The 21035-nt window shown below is 29.9% G+C and overlaps 2 protein-coding genes and 1 long non-coding RNA gene across 3 annotated transcripts in view; 2 read left to right on the top strand and 1 right to left on the bottom strand.

Annotated features, from left to right (window-relative positions):
- The window catches only part of LOC136078330 (uncharacterized), a 30178-nt gene extending 29319 nt beyond the window's left edge, over positions 1-859 (top strand). Inside the window, exon 5 of the long non-coding RNA XR_010637724.1 lies at positions 629-859. This is a non-coding gene — a long non-coding RNA (uncharacterized LOC136078330). The remainder of the gene's footprint in view (positions 1-628) is intronic.
- A 10260-nt stretch (positions 860-11119) lies between these two features.
- LOC136078821 (uncharacterized) lies at positions 11120-11980 on the top strand. Its single transcript, XM_065794636.1, has one exon. The coding sequence runs from the start codon at positions 11120-11122 to the stop codon at positions 11978-11980; it is 861 nt and encodes a 286-aa protein (XP_065650708.1).
- A 1473-nt stretch (positions 11981-13453) lies between these two features.
- On the bottom strand, positions 13454-16467 carry LOC136078329 (uncharacterized). The gene is made up of 4 exons (XM_065793930.1): positions 16417-16467; positions 16081-16274; positions 13730-15994; positions 13454-13618 (listed from the first exon to the last, which is right to left on the bottom strand). Exon 3 carries the CDS (start codon positions 14893-14895, stop codon positions 13834-13836), a length of 1062 nt encoding a protein of 353 aa, XP_065650002.1. The 5' UTR covers positions 14896-15994; positions 16081-16274; positions 16417-16467; the 3' UTR covers positions 13454-13618; positions 13730-13833.
- Between the last annotated feature and the right edge of the window lie 4568 nt (positions 16468-21035).

The raw sequence follows: 21035 nt of genomic DNA, 5'->3' as shown, positions 1-21035 counted from the left end.
GCAAAAATTGTTTCGAATAACCGAAATTTTGAACAACTGCAGGTTTGAATAACTGCATTTCTGCATAACAGCATTTGCATGAGTTTGTTAAAGAAAGTTCACAGGAAATAAAAATTACTTCGAATAAGCAGAAAATTTTAATAAGTGCCGTTTTAAATAACCGGGAGTTTACTGTATAATAAATAAAAAAAATATGTATATATATATATATATATATATATATATATATATATATTTATATATAAATATATATATATATATATATATATTTATATATAAATTTACAATAATATTTATAAACTCACATAAATAAGGTTAGGTGTCACTCATATAGTTAAGAACTAGTCAATGGAGTGATACCTGAACCTATAATTATAAATTATATATATAAATAAGTTATATATATATATATATATATATATATATATATATATATATATATATATATATATATATATATATATATATATATATATATATATATATATATGTATATATATATATAAATATATATATATATATATATATATATATTTACTTTTTAAATTTTTTAATAATTATACTAATTTTTTTTTTTTTACATTTGCTTTCAGACCTCTAATGGTACAAGTTTTGTTTTTTGATTTAGATTCTGTATCTCAATGATATCCTGGCCTATCGATACGATATCCTGTTAATTGTATTTTTATATATTGCATAAATATATATGCAAACACTCACACTCATAAATTTTAAAGAAAATATTTATATTTTTATATACATATCTATAAATTGTATATGTTAAGCTTTTTTATATTTATCATTGCACATTACTGTTTGTATTAAAAATTGATTATGGAAATATTGCGAGGGCAGAGTTCAACTTACAATTTAGTTTTATTTGCCAATTCAATATATATTATAGTCACGTTTAATTACGTTTAATAATATTTTGCGATATTTTAAACAGCGCATTTAAGCGTTGATTCAACGTTATATTTCAAAGTTTACTCGACGTTCTGAGTCACGTTAAATTGACGTTTTACTAACAACGTTACAAATCCTTGCAAAATAGACTGCTTTAACAGCGTTTATGCAACGCTTTTTAGGTAACGTTTTTTCAACGCTAAGTTGCGACGTTTATTCAACGCTTTTTATGTAACGCTTTTTCAACGTTTAGTTGCGACGCTTTTGTAACGTCATTTAGTAACGTTTTTTCAACGTTACGCAATTACGCTTAATCAACGTCTATTAAACAACGTTACATATCTTTGCAAAATCGATTACTTTGTCAACGTTTCCGCAACATCTTTTGCGACCGGTTTTCAACGTTGATTCAACGTTGTCATGTTTGCTGGGAAGCTTTGCGATGACCATAGATGGGAGGAATAAATATTGGGTCAGTATGCCAGTTAAATAAATTAGTTTTGCTTTCAATTTTGAATTTTTGAATAAGCTGCGCTTTGTTCTATCGCTTAGTGAAGTTAAACCAAGTTTATTACATCTTGTCTTGTAATTAAGGTGCTTTAATTCAAGAGGTATTTTTGTGACACGACGTTTTTTTTTTAAATTTCAGTAATTTATTTTTTTAAATGAGGACAACAGGCTGTCACAGTAAGTTCTAGATGTGGACGTACGTAAGTTGTATAGAGTTTTTTTCCACACTTTTGTGTCTTTGCTGACAAAAGTGTGCTTTAACAGACCTAAGATTTTATTAGCTTTAGCAGCAGCAGTGAACACTTGGCTATTGTACTTTAGATCATCAGAGAGTTGAACATCAAGGTCTTTTTCCAATGTTGTTGTATCTAATCAGATTCTTTTGACACCACTATCAGTGTTGTTATTATCAATAAAATAGTTGTGAGGGAGAGATCTGTGTTGGTTGATTTGCATAGCTTTACATTTTTTGATGTTAAGTTGCATAAGCCATATTTGATTCCAATTGACTCTGCTATCTATATCAGCTTGAAGACTAAGTTTGCTTTCTAAAGTGTTAACTACACTGAGGACCTTTGTGTCATCTGCATACATTTTGAGATTATTTTTACTGCTAATGTGCTCTGGTAAATCATTAATATATACAATAAATAGGGTTGGACAAAAAACTGAGCCCCGAGAAACGTCACTAGTAACCTGTTCCCAATCGTATCTTCTATTCAACAGAACACAACGCGTTCTATTGGAAAGAAAAGCACTAATCTAATTTAAGACATAGCTTTTAATCCCAAACGATTCAAGCTTTATCAATAACTTTTTGTGAGGAAATTTACCAAATACTTTCGCAAAATCAAAAAATGCGGCATCAGCAGGTAACTTTTGTGAGGCAGTTGAGAAACTATAGTTCTTTTATTCGTTTAATTAGCGATAAAGGCTCTTTCGTTAACTAAGGTAGCCGTCGTTTCTTATGTTTAAAAGAAATGAGTGGAATAAATTTTTTGCAGCCTTGTAGGTATTGCAGAAAATTTGGTAGCTTTGATTGACGTCTAAGTTTTGAAATAAAATTTCCCACCTCTGCTTAGCTAAGTAATTCTTAAACTGAATATAGTTTCCTTTATTATAAATAAATTTCGATCTAGTAAAACAATTACAGTCATTTGTCAATTGATGGTGCCAGGATAGAGTACAGTGACCTTGTGAACTATTGCAATACCACCCCAATAAGTAGATTGGTCTTTTCTGAAAATATTATTTTTCGGAAGAAATGGGGCTGAAAAATTGTTAAACTAGGTCACTGTGATAAAAATGGTATCATATTTGTAGTTAGAAACAGCTATTGAAAGTTCTAGAATTTTTTTTTTGATTTAAAGTGGTAGCATTGGTATAGAAGCTTAAAAATTTATTAGGTGATGATTTAGCGTTTAACGATTGATGTGTATCTAATACTTTGATTTATAGTTGACTGTTTTATTGACTGGTAGTTATTATCAGTTGTGATTGTTTTAAGATTTCTTGCAATTGCTGCCTTTTGTTTGTCCACAAAGGGATGTTTTTTGACTCCATTGATAATAACTTTTTGGATGACGTTGATACAACGAACGGAATCTCCGCGGTAAACATATTGAAAGGGCTGATCAAGTTTAAAATTGGCATCATGTTCATTATTAAGTTTCTTCTTTTCTAAGTTCAACTTGTTAAAGTTTGCTTGTTCTAATGGGGTACAGTCAGATGGAATAAAGGTCTCTTTGTACTTTGAATTAGCTAGGTTTCTTGCTGAAGAAATAACTTTATTACGAGCTTCTATTGTGTCAAATTCAACTATAAGAGGTGGGAATTTATTTGTTTTTAAATGCGCACATGTTAAGTTTGTGTTAAGTTGACGGTAAATTGATATTATATTCGCTGACGAATTAGTTGTTACAATTATATCTCTTATTATTTTCTTTTCATCTTTAGAACACTGTTCTTGAGTGTCTTTTTGTGAATTTTCTACACCAATAAAAACTGTTTTGGTGGCTTTGTCGGCTCACATGCGCTGATTTATGTTAATTGTATTAATTAGAGCATAGCTCGCAGTTGTTCCAATTTTAGTTATATCTAGATAAGATGACCTAGTAGGTTGTATCTGAAGTGGAATAGACTTCTTTTTTCGAAAACACTCTATTTGCTCACGTAAACTAGTGTTATCATCTCTAAACATTTACTTCAATAGATATTCAATATACTCTTGTAAAATGATACTTTTTAACTGTGTTTAAAAGACTTTTAAAACTATTTTGTCAGTAAAACTAAATTTGTTAATTTATTATTAGGAAAACTATTTTGAAAAATGCTTTCCTTTACTTGGCAACAACGCAAGCGTCGAACCTTAGACCACTTGGTAATTAAAGTTCTGGCTAAATAGTCAGAACTCAAACCATTCTGTCACTGCTGTTTTTACTTAGGAAAGCAAAGCAAAGCGCTAAACTAATTAAAATTAAGTTATCATTGCGTTCTCTTACGGTAAAACCGGGACAATGACAACCATCGTCGTAGTCGGAAAATCACGTGATTTTACAAAATTTCAATAGCGCCAATCGTTACTATTTTGAATGGGAGAAACTAAATGATTAGTTAAGTTAATTAAGCAGAAGAAATCGTTCTTAAAAGTGAATTAAAGAGTGTCTTTTTAAAGAAATGCTGGTTTATAAATACGGTATACTCAACGCAGTTAAGGCGAAATAGTAAAGCTTAAATCGAAAATGTTTATAAAAACCTTCTCTTTGACAATCTATAACTTAAGTTTTAAATAAAATAAATGAAAATTTATTTTTGTTTAATACAACTACTTCTGCTTATGTTTTAAAAAAGTCCTTCAAATATTTTTTTATTTGTTTTTATAAAGTCTCCTCTTGAACTTCTTTAGGACTTTGCTCAGTCGGTTTGCTTTAAATTATTTTGAATAAAATTAAAAAATGCCCTTGATTTAGACGTGATTGTAGACCAAAAGAGATATAACTTTTAAAAATGTTTAAACCCAAAACATTTCCTAAAAAATTTGTTGTTTTTTCTACTTAAAGTTATCATGTTCTCCACTTAAAAAGTAAAATTAAAAAAAATTAATTGCTGGTCGTTATAGCTAATTTTCTCTATTTCTTTCTGGAATATTCTCTTGTTTAAATTTCTTTGTAGTAGTTAAAATAATTCCAGTACCAAGCAAAGTCCTCACTTATAAATAGCACTCAACTTGAGATTTGACAGGTCTGGAAATTAAAGCTAAAGTTAGGAGTCCATAATATACCGGAATTAAATTATATAACATTTAAAATCTTGATTGGTATGTTACAATTTAAATAGATTTTAAAGATTGCTTGTGATTCACTGTATGATCGATCTATAGTGATTTCCTTTTAAAATCATTTAAAATAATTTATTTTGCAGGCCAGATATTTTACGGAAATATCTTGATTGTTTAAACTATAACCAACTGACGGAAATTTCTTGAAATGCCTCTTAACTACATTGAGTATAAACAAAATTGAAATAGAACGGTATATAAACAAACTTGCAATCCTTGAAATCGACTATCATGCTCATACAAGTTTTTTGCAAATACTTAGATGACTCAACTGAATGGGTATCAGTTTAATACCATGATATTTATCATTATTTAATAAAAAGTACAAGAATATTTTCTTGTAAGGCAATGGATTAGATGCTTATAAATACTTTGTCTCTGGTTAGGTGCAGGAAGTTTTTTAGATGACATTGAGCTTTGGTTTTGTTCTTTTAAAAGCACAAATTAGATCATCTTCCAAAACATATATATATATATATATATATATATATATATATATATATATATATATATATATATATATATATATATATATATATATATATATATATATATATATATATATATATATATGTATATATATATATATATATATATATATATATATATATATATATATATATATATATATATATATATATATATATATATATATATATATATTTTCCCATTTCTATTGTTTATATAAACATATTGTTAAATTTTTTTAAGCCTGAATTAACGTTTAAGGTTGCACCGTGCGCTAGAATTAATAGAATTTATGTATTTTTATGGTTTTTTACCATATAGAAGCCTATATTTAATGTAATTTTTTATACCATACATTTTAAGTTAGTAAACACTAAACGAACATATATATCAACAGAATTAATGGTAAGTTGAATATATATATTATATTGTTAGTGATTTGTATAGTAATTAACAGGATTGTATATGGCAAAATCGTGTTATGTCGTCCGTATGGAAACACCTGTTTGGCCCAATGACAGTCCCGACCAATATAGAATTTCTAAAATTAAAGAACTCTTAGGACACAATCCCTCAAAAGAATGACAATTTTAAATTGCTGAACGTAAATGAACGTTCGTTGAAATCCACAGAAGAAGATATAATTAATTTTCTTTGTCCTTCCAAGAAGGACAACGAAAAATAATCATATCTTCTTTTGAAGGAAAACTGTCCTTCCAAGAACATACATTTATAAGAGATGATTATAGGGAATGCATTTATGTCACGTTGTTACTCCTTGGTGAGAAAAATGTGAAAAAGGGAGAACAATGGCTTAAGCCAGGAGCTTTCCATCACGCTAGATGGATGGCAAACATTCTATATGCAGCTAAAATGTATGCATTCAGTGAGTACTTAGGTTATGATAAAAATATGATTCAGAAACTGCATCGCTTTTGCCTATTTACAAGCTTTTTCTATGTAAAAGTTTGGTTGACATCTTCAAACGCCATTGATGCTCCTATCAACCACCTACGGTTTTGGAAGAACATGCAAATGTTTAAAAAATTGACCCAGGAGTAGCAGAAGCAGCTTTGATAGCTCAATCAAGACATCTATGGCACCTAAGTGAAGAAGTTGCACCCTTTGCTCTCTTTTTAGGATCTGTGTCTACCCATGAAAAAAAGAAAATTGCTTCAACAATTCTGAAAAAAATAAACGATGAAAATATGGAAACTGGAGTGCCAGTAATGCCACAGATGAATCAAAACGTGAAAGTGAGCTCTCTAATTGGAAAAAATTCCAGGATTCTTTTGATCTTTTGAAAGTAAATACTAAGTGGCTTTCACTATACCCCAATGAATGGTCAAAAAATTATAAATTTAACTACATATCTGTTAAACTAGTTACTGACTTTAGTCAAAGTCTAATACGGGATGAAAATCAAAAGCAATGCCTTTTCCAAGTAGTGGAACAGCATAGAAGGAACATACCAAAGTTTGATAAAGCATCAATGTTGATGAAAAAAGAAGAACTCTTTTTAATAAATATGTATGTAAATGCATGAATATAACTCTGTTGGACTTATTAGAACATCAGTTACCAACATTTTCTTTTATATTGGAAATATATATTTTTACAATTTATACAGTTTTTATTTTATTATAAATTTTCTTTTGTAAATATTATCTCGCTTTTCCAAGTCTAAATATGTTTTAGTGAATTTGAATCTAATATAGAAACATTTAAATTTAATATCTGTAACATTGTTTCCAATTGATTAGTTATATACAAATAATAAGGAAATTAAAGTTTTCTATAACTTTGTTTTGTTACTCATTTCATAAACTAGTAATTACTTGAATCTCAAACATTTATTTTTTATTTTGCATAAAGGTCTAAATCAATTACTTTTATCATTGCGTTCTAGTACCAATTTTTATGTTTAGATTCATAGTTGTAATCAATTAAAAGTATTAATTAATGTTCTGCATTATTATCCCAATTTCATGAATAAGATTAAACTTTAATAATTCATGATAACTTTAAAAGGCTGGTGGCAATGTCAAATCAGCAGGTATTGACCTGAAATTTGAATAATGGTTATATCTTATCAAGTCAAATGGGAAAATTACCAGCGAGCTCGTATTTTCAAAAAAAATTTTTTCGGAACACCCTAATATATATATATATATATATATATATATATATATATATATATATATATATATATATATATATATATATATATATATATATATATATATATATATATATATATATATATATATATATATATATATATATACATATACATATATATTTAAAAACAACAGAAGGACCCGAAGGCCACTAATACTGGAGTATACATTAACAAATTTTTTACTGAAATATTAAATTGTATCAAGTGCTGGACAAGTTTGAAAAAATTGTATCAAATTGAACAAAGCAGTACAGTAAGACAATTCTTAAACATCGAGACAGACGATGCAGACTCCACATTCTCCGATAAACTACTCCATACATTAACAATTTGATTAGAAAAGAAACACTTAGTGCTGTTTAAATTACAATGGTGTTTGTACAATTTAAAGTTATGACCATGATTGTTCAAGTAAGAATTGAGAATCAGAAAATTTGATAGGTCAGTGTCCAGTTAAGTGTAGCATAAAACTAAGTCTTTAAATATTCGTCGATATTCTAACGCATTAAGTTTTAGTATGGCTAAATGCTTATCATAGAAACTGACCACAGACCAGCAATTCTTTTAGTAGAAAAACGCTGCACTTTCTCAATTTTATTAATCAGGCATATAGTGTAAGGTGACTGAAGAGCAAGTTTCAAGCATAAGTTGTATATAAGTACAGTAGGCTTTAACCATCAGTAATCTATCTTGTGACTAAAAAGATTTTAGAATAAGATAGGCTCTTGACATAGCTTTATGTACAATAAGATTGATATGTTGATTAAATTTAAGATTCCTATCAATGGTAACTCCAAAATTTCTTATACAATTAACATGGGCAAGTTCATGGTTATTTATGGTATAAACACAGTGGGTTATGTTTTGACTCTGGTTAGCAATTGCACAGACAAAGGATTTTTCAGTTGGTATTTAGAGTTGCCGAGTACAACTTCATTCGTGCAAACGATTAACAGCTGTGTGAAAATCTGAATGAGAGCTACGTGCATCATAGACTGAATATAATTTAATATCATCAGCAAAAAGTTTAAGTTTGACATCAAGCTCTTTATTAATGTGGCCCACATCATTGATAAACAATAAAAATAAAGTAGGTCCTAGAACCCTGTGGAACACCGCTTGTTACAGATATAGCGTGGAGGTTACATTGTTTAAATTTAACACATGTGATCTCATGTGCAGAAAATTAGTTTGCCAATTCAGAAGATTGCCAACTATTCCATAAGCGGGTAATTTCATTAGTAACTTAGGATGTGAAACTGAATCAAAAGCTTTTATAAAATCAAAATAAATAATATCTGTAGGAATGCGGCGCTAAAGATTTAAACTCCAGTCTTTCTTAAAGTTCAGATTTTCTAGAAAACTAGTACAGGTACTACGTTTACGAATAAAACCATGCTGCTCTTTTGTGATAAGATTATTGAGTAAGAAATAAATTATCAGTTTGATATTAATGATTCTTTCCATTACACGACAACTAGTAGATGTCAAGGAGGTGGGTCTATTACTTGGGTCAACTGTTGGTCCCTTTTTGTGAATTGGAATAATGTTTGCTACTTTCCAGTCCAACTGTAAAAACACTTGCAAAAAACTTATTAAAAATACAAGATATTTCATCTTTATTTTGGCAAAGGGTATTATCAGATCAACGAATGTTATTGAGTTTACTACAGGTTTTGAGTTCTCCATTAACAAAACTAAAGAAACTACCAAGGTTGTCTTGTGTATCATATTAAGTTCTTTTGCTGCATGATACCTTCTAATGAAATCAGAACATTGTGCGGCAATTGATTTATAAGCTGCTTTGTCATTAGGTTTACCTGTTATTTTTTATTTTTTCCATAGGATTTCTTTGTTGCTTATCAAACTTATCAACATAATGAGGATAGCATATTTTATGTGATGATTTATGGTCATCACTGACTAGCACTTTAGGTACATTTTGTATAATAGTTTTATTTCATATAGTAGAAAAAGTATGCCAACATGTTTGAAAGATAATACTCCAATCTATCGATTTCAGATATTTATTGATAGCTTGGTAATCTGCATTTTTCCAACAGTAGAACTGTTGAACTGGAACTTCCTCTTTCATTTCATTTCAACTTCATATTCATGATATAAGCAATTCAAGTTCGGAGTGAATATGATTACATTATGATCACTAGTATCAATAAGTGGTTCAATACAGAGATCACTGATAAATGAAGAGGAAGAACTTGAAATAAGATCTAACATGCTATTTTCACAAATTGGTTGATCAACATGCTGAGTGAGACTATATCTGTTTATAAAATGTAAAAAAGAGTTATGTATAACACTATCAGGATCATGATAGTAACACCAATCTATATCAGGTAAGTTAAAATCTCTTAGTATGACCACATTATTTTCGATCGAACAGAATATAGAGAAACATTTTCACTACTTTCCATATAGTTAATAGCTTCTTTACTGAAACCACCACTACAATAATAACCAATAATTCTGAACGACTGATCGTTAAGGTTTAAATCAGCACAGACAATTTTTAAATTCATGAAACTATGGTGGTATATCAACTTTTGTAAAAAACTTGTATAAAAATGCAAAAAAATATTGCTACTTCACTTCCTTTACTACTTCTGTCACAGCAAAGAATAGTGTAAAAGCTAGAACATAATAGACTGTTAGGTAAGTTTTTTTTAACCAAGTTTCGATAACACAACAAATGTCAAGATTTTGTAAATGGACAAAGTGTTGGAAATCAGCAAATAAATTACCTAGACTGTAAATGTTAGTAAGTGCCCATTTCCCACAGTAATTGGTTTTTGGATGGTTGATTAGCTCTTGGTTTTTTAAATTTATTAGTTGCCTGTCGTTGTTCTTTTCAATCACCTTGTTCAAGTTATTAAAGAGTAGATTTTTTGGAAATATCAGCTGATCTGGTTGACTTGATATGAATTGCTGAATCATGAAAAGATCATGAGTTTTACAACGCGTTTATTTCTAATTCCGTAATAGTATCGTGAATCTTTATTAGCTTCATTTAATTTAGCACGTTCTTCTCTTAAAGCTTTCCTTTTAAGTCTTTTAGTCCCTGTTATCTCTGCATTAATAAATATGTTATTAGTTACTGGTGAGTTTCATAGGGTTTTGGCTGTTTTTAGTACAGCATTTCTTTCTTCTTCGTTGGTTAAAACAGCAACTACTGGCGGTGGCGTGTCTGATTTTGTATTTAGTTTGAAAATACGTTGGATAGTGGCTTTAGCATTAATCTGATTAAATATATTTTGTACTCATAATGTATTTTCTTCTCTGACTACATTATCATTTTTGTTTTTAGAGGTATTGAGTCCAAAGATTATTAAGTTCATTTATTTAAGGTCTCTATCTTTAACAACAACATTGACTAAATCCATTCGAGCTGTTATGTTACTCTTTTTACATTTACTACATCGGGCCATGCACAATCATTTGAATTTTGGTTGCTTGGTTGGTTCTTCAGATCATTCACTAATATTTTGCGTTGACTAATTTCTTTATCCTTTGTTAAAATTTCTGTGTTATGTTAATGTGATGTATGTATACATATATCTTTTGTATTATACTATATATATACTTTATGTATTTTGTTATTTTGTTATAGACTCATTATAGCTCTTTTGAGTCACCATAATCAAATTGGTTATTCTTTACAATCAAAACAGCTAATATTATTATAAAATAAAAGAAAGATGAAGCGATTCATGAAACCTGATAGACTTGGTATAGATCCGAACTCAACAGATGCAGAGTGTGATGGTTTTGAACAAGCAACAAGTATTCTTGAGTCTATCTACATAAAACCAAAGAATGAAATATTTGCCAGACACATTTTGTCAAAACGGAAGCAAAAAATTCATTTAGGAATTGATCTATTGAGTGAATCAATAGATCAATTCCTAAATGAATTTAAAAATTTGTCTAAGGACCGTAAGTTCACTGCTGTAAGTGATGAGCAATATAAATCTGAAATGATTCGCGATGCGTTTATAAATTGCTTACTCTCCAACATTTTACGCCAACGCAAACTAGAAAACAAAACATTAGACCTTTCATCAGCCTTTGACCAAGCTAGATCTTTAGACGTCGCCCAACAAAATTCAAACTTGTTCTCACAACCAACTATACCTATTTCTGCCACTATTCAAGAAATCAAATCATCTTTGCAAAATCAATCCATGACTGATAATCACTTTGCTGCTATAGTAAAATCGAAACAACTGTGCTGGTTTTGTGGAAATATAAGACATCCATGTACTAAATGTCCTGCTCATGAAGCTATCTGTCACAAATGTAAAAAAATTGCTCATTTTGAAAAACTTTGCAGATCATCTAGTGTTTCTGCTGCTGTTCCTAAAATTGATAATGATTACTACTGTGCCACCATATCAGCTTTGGCAAACTCTCTCTTCAGAGTCTGTCATAGCATCATTATTAATGATAAGTATAAAGCAGAAGCTTTAATTGATAGTGGGAGTAAAAACAAAAGTTTCATTAATAATAAACTAGTGGCTCTACTCAACTTAGATGTTATTTATGAACAGAGTTCATAAATAACATCTAAGTTATCTGTTAGAAATAAACGCGTTGTAAAACTCATGAAAAGATAGCAATTCATATAAAGTCAACAATATCCATCTGATTTTGCTGATAAAGGCACCAGCTTCTTTATCAGCAAAATCAGATGGATATTATTATGTTTCAATAACTCTTCAAAACAAAATCTATAACAAAGTCAAGTTGCATGTGCTATATATATTATGTATAGGGGGCATTCCACGTCAAGTGGAACCACTTTTTGGTCAAATTCAACATCACCGACTCGGATTTGATGAAAATTGGCTCACATGTTGGGCATTTGGACAGAAGAAAACCATGTAAATTTTTTTGACTTAGGTCAATTATTTTTTGAGATATGACCTTTCAAAGTTTTTACCTTTTCACTTGACCTTGGTTATTTAAACGTCATAACTTTTTTGCTATTATACTTAAGAAGTTGATTTTGGTGGCAAACAGAAGCTCTTGCATAGACGAACAACTTAGTGTCTATACAAAAAAGTGATAAGTTGAATAAAAAAAAAGTTATTGGTCATTTGGTCATTTAACCTTTGACCCTGGTCGATGGCAAAGGTCAAAAATCATAATTTTTTTTTTACAGATTGCTTTTTTTATTGTGGATGTCCCATGAAAAAATCTTTTTGGGATTCCCATAAACAGCTTTGGAAATAATATTAAAGTATAAGTCGGACTTACAAATGCGATATTTTGAGGTCATTTTCTGTAAATAGCCTATTGGAAATATATATTATTAACTATTTCCTTTTTTTTCTTTTATTTTCTAGGTTGTAATCTAATTACTAGTACTATAAATACTAGGGTGTCCCAAAAATATATCATAAATCGAATTTTAATGTGCGGAATACTACATTTAGCATAATTTTATCCATAAAGAAAAACAACAAAAAAAATTAAGTTTTTAGCTCAAGCGGAAGGTTATTTAGGTGAATTCACTTTTAATTTAATAAGACTTTCTAATAACTTTGTTCATATTATTCCGATTACAATTGTTACCTAAGCAAACAAAAAAATTGCTGCGTGTTAAACAAACAAATATGCTTGTCGTAAACTTTTTAAGTAAATTTTTTTACAAAATAAATCATCAATTTTAAGGAGAAATTTGTTTTAAAGGCAACAAAATGAACAGCAAATAATTTTTAGAATGCTGGCGCATGCGCAGATACAGCATTTTTTAACGTTTGAATTTAATTTTCAGACATAGAACACAGTCCAAACATATATGTTTATGTTTATGTTAAATAAGGATGCTTTGCAAAAAATTACAATGATTGGATCCTGGGAACAAGAAGCCCTAAAGTTTTAGCTAAAACTGCCCTAAACGTAAGAGCAACAAGGTGATACGTAATTTTTTTTACTATTCTCAACTAAATCTATATTCGTCGATAAAATTTAAAATTGACACAAAAATCTTTTAACGTTCGAAAACTATGAGATATAAAAGTTTGACCTTTTTAACATCAAAAAATCACTTTTTTCAAACATCAAAAAATAATATAACATAATGTAAAATAACATAAACCAATATTATTAATACAAATAATATTTAACTAAATAATTTTTAAATCTTTCTTTGTAGCGTTCTTTGAAACCTTTTTACGGCTCTTCTGAACTACCTAAATTACAAATACATAAATTTATAAAAAGTACTACATATACATTAACAACCATTATTATTAATAACAACTAAAAATCACATTTATATTTCGTATTATTGAAGAAAATACCTGGAGAGTATCCTGAAGCCTGTCTTCATTGTGTGTTCTCTCTATGAAATCTTGAACTAACTTAATGTGGCGTTCTGCACGGTCATTTACAACTGCAAGTGCTCTTACACACTTTGAAAAGTGCATCGATACCTTTTTCTTTCCATAATTTTCTTCTTGGAGATCTCCAATAGAAAGAACAAAAGGTAAGACTGCTCGTTGACAAAGTCTTCTAATTTCGATGTAGGAATAATTTCAACCTTAGTTTCAGGTCTCTTTTTAATCAGACCTTTTAATTCCGGGATATCATAAGAAAGCAGTTTGTTTAACATGTTGGTCTTAACTTCGGTTTTCAGATCCTTATCAGCAAGAGCAAAAATGACTTGTTGCGGGGACAGATACCAAGTGTGACGCTTAAGACTTTGGTAAAGAACCTTTCCTATTGCTGCAAATTCTTTAAACTCGTCTACTGTTTGTAACTGAAAAGCAATATAGAACGCCATTAAATCATTTGAAGGTGCTTGAGAAGCATTAGGGCTTTTTAGAAAGAAGAGTCCATGAAAAAATACTATGTAGTTGGTTGCGACTTTCAGATGATTTATTGTATTTTTTCCAACTGTTTCGGAATCAGCAGGGTGGTACTTTTGAGTTATCTGAATAACCAGTAAATGTATACAGTCAGCCATAAACCTTGCTTCATGATGAGGTCCAGGCTGTTTAAATGAAAAGTTCGATAACTCAGCTCCTAGAAAAAATGCCATAAGCTCACAAAGATACTTGTAATCTCCTCTCTGAAAAGTATTCTTATGAAGAGGTGTAATACAAAACTCTTTAGAATCCAAGGCAAGTTTGAACAGTAATGAGCCGGGCCTGAAAGCATCTTGAGACCAGTCAAACTTTACAATTCTCTCAAGTTTGTTTACATCTTCGTAAATCTGCGGCCATAGTTTTTGGAGAATTACATAAAGTTTTTTGCTGGGACTACTTGTAGGACCAAATATTTCTTTCATCACATGAGCCACGTGTCTTTCATAAATGTGATGTCTGCACATTAACCAGAGAACCGGTCTTTTAAGGGCATAGGAAATAATAATACTTAAGGCACCTTTATTTTTACCAGTGTTACTGGATGTTGTGTCAGAACACAATCCAATAATCTGATCCGACATTTCATAGTATTCAAGCATTGTTTGAATTGCAATGGCTTGATCACTTCCCTTGGAGCTTTCGATTTTTAAGATGCCAAGAAGAAAGTCTAGTGGACCAGACTCTGGTGAAGATGCGCTGATAGCAATTCTATCCTCATATTTAGAAATTTTTTTTTTCTTAATCGTATCTTTTCAAAATCTTGGTATCGAAATGTACCACAACTTTTAAACCTCTTATTTTATCAATGTTTTCCTCTCTAATTATCTGTGCCTCAGACTCCACAACATTATGAGTTTTCCTGTTTAGAGTTGATCTTGATATCGAGATATTATCAATATTAACTTCACCAGCCTTGTAAAGAGAAGACAAAAAACACATACCCGGCCTGACTCCAATTCCAAATCTGGTCATAATTGGAATCTAATTGTTAAGAATATTTTCCATACTTAACTGAAGACAAACTTTGATGTCACTCTGAAACCTTTTCTGTTTTTTCTGGACTTTAGCTGGAGGTAAATATAGTTCGTCGCACTCAGTTTGATTGTCACTATCTGTGCTTGAAAGTCACTTTCCAAATAGCTAATCTCCTTTTTCTTATTTTTATCTCTATGTCTTTGGATTTTTTCAGACATCTTAATTATTTTTTCTTGTGCCCTGTGAGCGTTTTCACAAAATTTATTATCCATGTTCCCAAATATGACCATATCCCCTCTCAGACAAAGCCTCAAGAATTTTATGTCTTCCTTCTTAGCCTCATCATCCCTATTTTTATCACTTTTTATTAAATAAAATATGTTTGTTTTATTAATAGAGAAGAGAGCACTGCTCTCTTTCAAAAAAGTGTTCACCTTCTTTTTGTAGCTACCCTCTGGTAGTTCGAGTGTTTTTAGCATTTTTAAAGTGTGGTATTCCTTGACTTTTTTGGTGATTCTGGTCTTGATAGTTTGCTCCGTCACAATGAAAACATCATTAAACCCAGCCTGCTCCCATAAATTGACAAGCTCTCTCAGAATACAGACACCAGTAACTATTTGCTTAGTATTCTCTCTGCACACTCCATCAGCAAACCTGGAGCATCTTAAATACGTTTTCCCGGAAGCAACTGGACAACCAATTTTGATGTTGATCTGTGTGGTGCTAAAAAGTTAAAAAAAAAAACATTAAAAAGTTAACATTAAACGTGTAAAAAATGTAATGCTTTTGTTAATTACTTTCAGATTTACCTTATGCTTTTTTCGAGATTAAGCCAGTAATACCTTCTGAGCATTTCTCCATTTGTTGGAAGTCTATTAGGGGCAAAACTCTGTTAAGGAAACCTTAGCAAATAAAATTGTCTCCTCTTCCTTGTAGCTTTTGATGCATCATCAATATCTGTTCTCAGTGAATTAACGTGATAATATATGTTTAGAGACATTTTCTAAAATTTATTTTATTTAAAAAATCCTCATTAGACGCATTTGTAGTATACAACTATAGATTATAGCATATTCTATAATATATACAAAAAATAATGAAAAAATAGTGAAACTGGTAAATAAGTATTATAAATAAGTTCAAACCTGTGTTTTAGACGAACTTCTTGGTTAAAAACAACTTTTTAACTTGATTTCAACTTTAATTATATATTGGCTTGGGTTAACTTTACGCATCATTAGTTTTTATTGTTTATAAAACACGCATCATTTACTTTTATTGTTGGTCATGCTTTTGTCGAAACATAAATAAAAATTGACTCGGAAAAAAATCAATTTTAAATCAAAATTTATTTATTATAAATTATTATATAAAAGTGAATTCACCTAAATAACCTTCCGCTTGAGCTAAAAACTTAATTTTTTTTTTGTTTTTCTTTATGGATAAAATTATGCTAAATGTAGTATTCCGCACATTAAAATTCGATTTATGATATATTTTTGGGACACCCTAATAAATACATACTAAGTCAGTATTAAATTATATGAGGCTTAAAGCTATATATATTTATATTAAAATAATCAATTCATTTCCATTGAATTAGTCATCAAAAGACAACTTAGGAATTAGTTTTTTAGCAACTTTCAAATTAAATTTAGATTAAAAATGGCATTTCAAGCACAAGTAAAAGAGTTTTAGAAGAGACAACACTATTGTTATGATCCTTTCCAACACCATAAGGAAAAACAATATAAAACCTTGAGGGTAGCTACTAGTCGGCAAGTAGCTATGTATCCCTCAAAACTTATGGCTGGAGAAAAATTATGTGATACTTGCCGAAAGAGGATCACTGGCTTACCTTCCGAAATAGGATTATGTGATGATAAAAATTCTGCAAATTGAACATTTGAGTCAGATTCTCAAGGCAGTTCTCGATCTCAAGATATTTGTAGTGACGAGGGAGATGAAAATTATCAGTGCCAGGAAGTAGAAATTTCTATTTTTAATAAATCCTTGTCGTTATTGGGTGAGTCACCCTTGGATAAACGCAAGTTACAAACTGTTAAAAGTTATATTCCGGAGAAAAAGAAAAAGCTTAAAAAACTTGTAAAAAGGAATTTAGACCTTTTATCTACTAATTCAGAGGCAATTGATACTTTAGAGGATGATGAATACGAAGTAACTAAAAAAAAAGTTTCCAACACATGTGCTGATGACATTGTTAAAGTGCTTCAGAATAAGTATAAATCAACACAAAGTAAGAGTGAAAAGATCATAATTTTGACAATATTTGTTGCTTAATGGAGTAATCGAAAAGTGATGAGAGAATTTAATTGTTCGCATCGACTTGTATCTCAAGCAAAAGAAGTTTTAATAACCAAAGGTGTTTTATCAACCCCTAACCCAAAAAAAGGGAAATCACTACCTGTACATGTGAAAGATATGGTAAAAGAGTTTTATTACTCTGACACTGTTAGCCGTGTAATGCCTGGAAAAAAAGATTTTCTATCTGTTATGGAAAATGGGGAAAGAAGACATATTCAGAAAAGATTAGTTTTAAGTAATTTGAAGGAAGTTTATAAATTATTTTTAGAAAAGTATCCAAATATCAGAATTGGGTTTTCGAAGTTTGCAGAGATGTCCAAAAGAATGTGTCTTTACAGGAGCAAGTGGTACTCACTGTGTGTGTGTATGTACCATTCATCAAAATGTTAAACTCATGACAGTCGGATCGCATATGGATCATTTACAACTAGAAGATGAACTAGAAACCCTATTAAGAACTACAAACATGCTTTGGCAAAAATCCAATGCAATCCTTCCTTGCCAGCATGTCCTCTAGGCGAGTGTAAAAATTGCCGTGGATTTGCTATACTAAAGGAAAGGCTGTTGCAATGCTTTGAAATTAAAGGAGTTGAAGAAATTGAGTATAAACAGTAGACTACAACAAATAGGTCCCAGCTTCGAACCTTTATACAGTCCACTGATGAATTTATTGAAAGATTTTTAGGGAGTTTGAAAACACTTACTAGGCATGATTTTATTGCTCAAGAGCAGGCAAAATATTCAGACTGGAAGAAAAACAATTTATCAGATGGAGAATTTCTAGTTATCGGTGATTTTTCAGAAAATTATGCATTTATTATACAAGATGCAGCACAGGGATATCATTGGACAAATAATCAAGCAACTTTACATCCTTTTGTTTTTTATTATAAATATGAAGGAAATTTATGTCATGGAAGTACTGCTTTTGGAATGTAGTACTCATGACACAATTGCAGTTCATCTTTTTCAGCGTAAACTAATTAATTTTTTAAAAGTGAAATTTGAGGTATTAAAAATAACATATTTTAGTGATGGCTGTGCAGCACAATACAAAAACTGCAAGAATTTCATAAATCTGTGCTATCACAAAGAGGATTTCGGTATTCCAGCCGAATGGCATTTCTTTGCCACAAGTCATGGTAAGGGCCCTTGTGTTGGAAAAAATGTTAAACGTGAAGCAGCAAAAGCAAGCTCACAACATCCATACCATGACCAAATAATGACCACTTATCAATTATATACTTTTGCTTAAGAAAATATCCATGGAATTTCCTTTGAACACCTCACTGCAAATGATTGGCAAATCGAATCAACAATATTAAAGGAAAGATTTTCGAATGCTAAAACGATTCCTGGTACCCAAAAACTTCATTGCTTTAAACCATTATCCACGAATGAACTTCAAGTACAAGATTATAGTTCCAGTTCTGTGTCTAGAATTGAAAAAATTACATCACAGAATGTTTGCCAGCTCAACTTCAGTTCAATTACTGGTTACATGGTTGTAGAGTATGATGAACATTGGTGGATAGGTTGTGTATATATATATATATATATATATATATATATATATATATATATATATATATATATATGTGTATATATATATATATATATATATATATATATATATATATATATATATACACATATATATATATATATATAAATAAATATATATATATATATATATATGTATATATATATATATATGTATATATATATATATATATATATATATATATATATATATATATATATATATATATATATATATATATATATATATATATATATATATATATATATGGGACAAGTATCACCAAATCATAGTATATTGGCATATGGTAGCTATTATATAACCTAGGGCCTACATTCAATAAATTACCTTAAAATACTGTATAATTTTAAGGTATTTAAATATTATATTTTTAGAACCTACTTATACTTTAATATTATTCCCAAAGTTGTTTATGGGAATCCCAAAAAGATTTTTTCTTAGGATATCCACAATAAAAAAAGCAATCTGTAAAAAAAAAATTATGATTTTTGACCATTGCCATCGACCAGGGTCAAAGGTCAAATGACCAAATGACCAATAACTTTTTTTTTATTGAACTTATCACTTTTTTGTATACCAAAATCAACTTCCTAAGTATAATAGCAAAAAAGTTATGACGTTTTAAATAACCAAGGTCAAGTGAAAAGGTCAAAACTTTGAAAGGTCATATCTCAAAAAATAATTGAAAAATAAAGGTCATATCTCAAAAAATAATTTACATGTTTTTCTTCTGTCCATATGCCCAACATGTGAGCCAATTTTCATCAAAATCCGAGTCGGTGATGTCAGATGAGGGGTTCCACTTGACGTGGAATGCCCCATAGATATTATTCTTGGCACCGATTTTCAAGAGTTGAATGAGAGTATTACTATTAAGTATGGTGGGTAAAGACCACCCATAACATTCGTAGCTTTAACAACAATGAAAACTGAACCTCCTGAATTGTTTGCTAATCTCACGAAAGATTGTTGACCGATTGCCACTAGATCTAGAAATTATTCTCAAAGAGATAAAGAATTTATTAAATCTGAAGTCCATCGCCTGGTCCAAGCAGGAATAATAGAGCCTAGTAATTCACCTTGGCGTGCCCAGGTCTTAGTAGTAAATGAAAAGACTAAACGTCATATGGTGGTTGATTATTCGGAAATTCGGATAATAAGTAAACCCGATTGGACGCATACCCTCTGCCTAAGATTGAAACAATTGTAAGCATAATTTCCAAAAACAAAATTTATAGTACTCTTGACCTTCGTTCAGCATACTACCAAATAATCAAAAAAAGATCGACCATATACTGCTTTTGAAGCTGACAATAAGTTGTGGCAATATACTAGAATGCCTTTTGGAGTTACCAATGTATCTGCATGTTTTCAACGCAAAATAGATAACTTTGTTAGAAAATATAAACTAACTGACTGCTTTCCTTTCATTGATAACATTACAATATGTGGTAATAATCAGAAAGAACATGATGAAAATCTACTTAAGTTCAGATTAGCTGCCATTGATGCTGGGATTACATTTAATGAAGAGAAATGTGTATTTTCAACTGAGACCTTAGATTTTTTAGGTTACCGTATATCTTATGGATCCTTAAAACCAGATCATCAGTGACTTGCTCCTCTCATTAAATTACCCTCGCCTAATAATGCAAAGTCTTTACAGCGTATTATTGGAATGTTCTCATACTATGCAAAATGGATAAGAAAATTTTCAGATAAAATTAGACCTTTGAACTCTGTTACCCAATTCCCACTCAATCAGTAGCAAATATCAGCTTTTGAAGCATTAAAAAATGAGCTTTTTCAATCTCTTATGCAAACCATTGATGAGAATATACCTTTTACTGTAGAGACTGATGCTTCTGATTTTGC

Source organism: Hydra vulgaris, chromosome 03 (assembly GCF_038396675.1).
Source record: "Hydra vulgaris chromosome 03, alternate assembly HydraT2T_AEP".
Taxonomy (NCBI): domain Eukaryota; kingdom Metazoa; phylum Cnidaria; class Hydrozoa; order Anthoathecata; family Hydridae; genus Hydra; species Hydra vulgaris.
This window is presented reverse-complemented; position numbering and strand designations above follow the sequence as displayed.

Coding starts and splice junctions, on each gene's coding strand:
- LOC136078329 (XM_065793930.1), bottom strand. CDS start 14,895: ATGCTTGAATACTATGAAATGTCGGATCAGATTATTGGATTGTGTTCT.
- LOC136078821 (XM_065794636.1), top strand. CDS start 11,120: ATGAAGCGATTCATGAAACCTGATAGACTTGGTATAGATCCGAACTCA.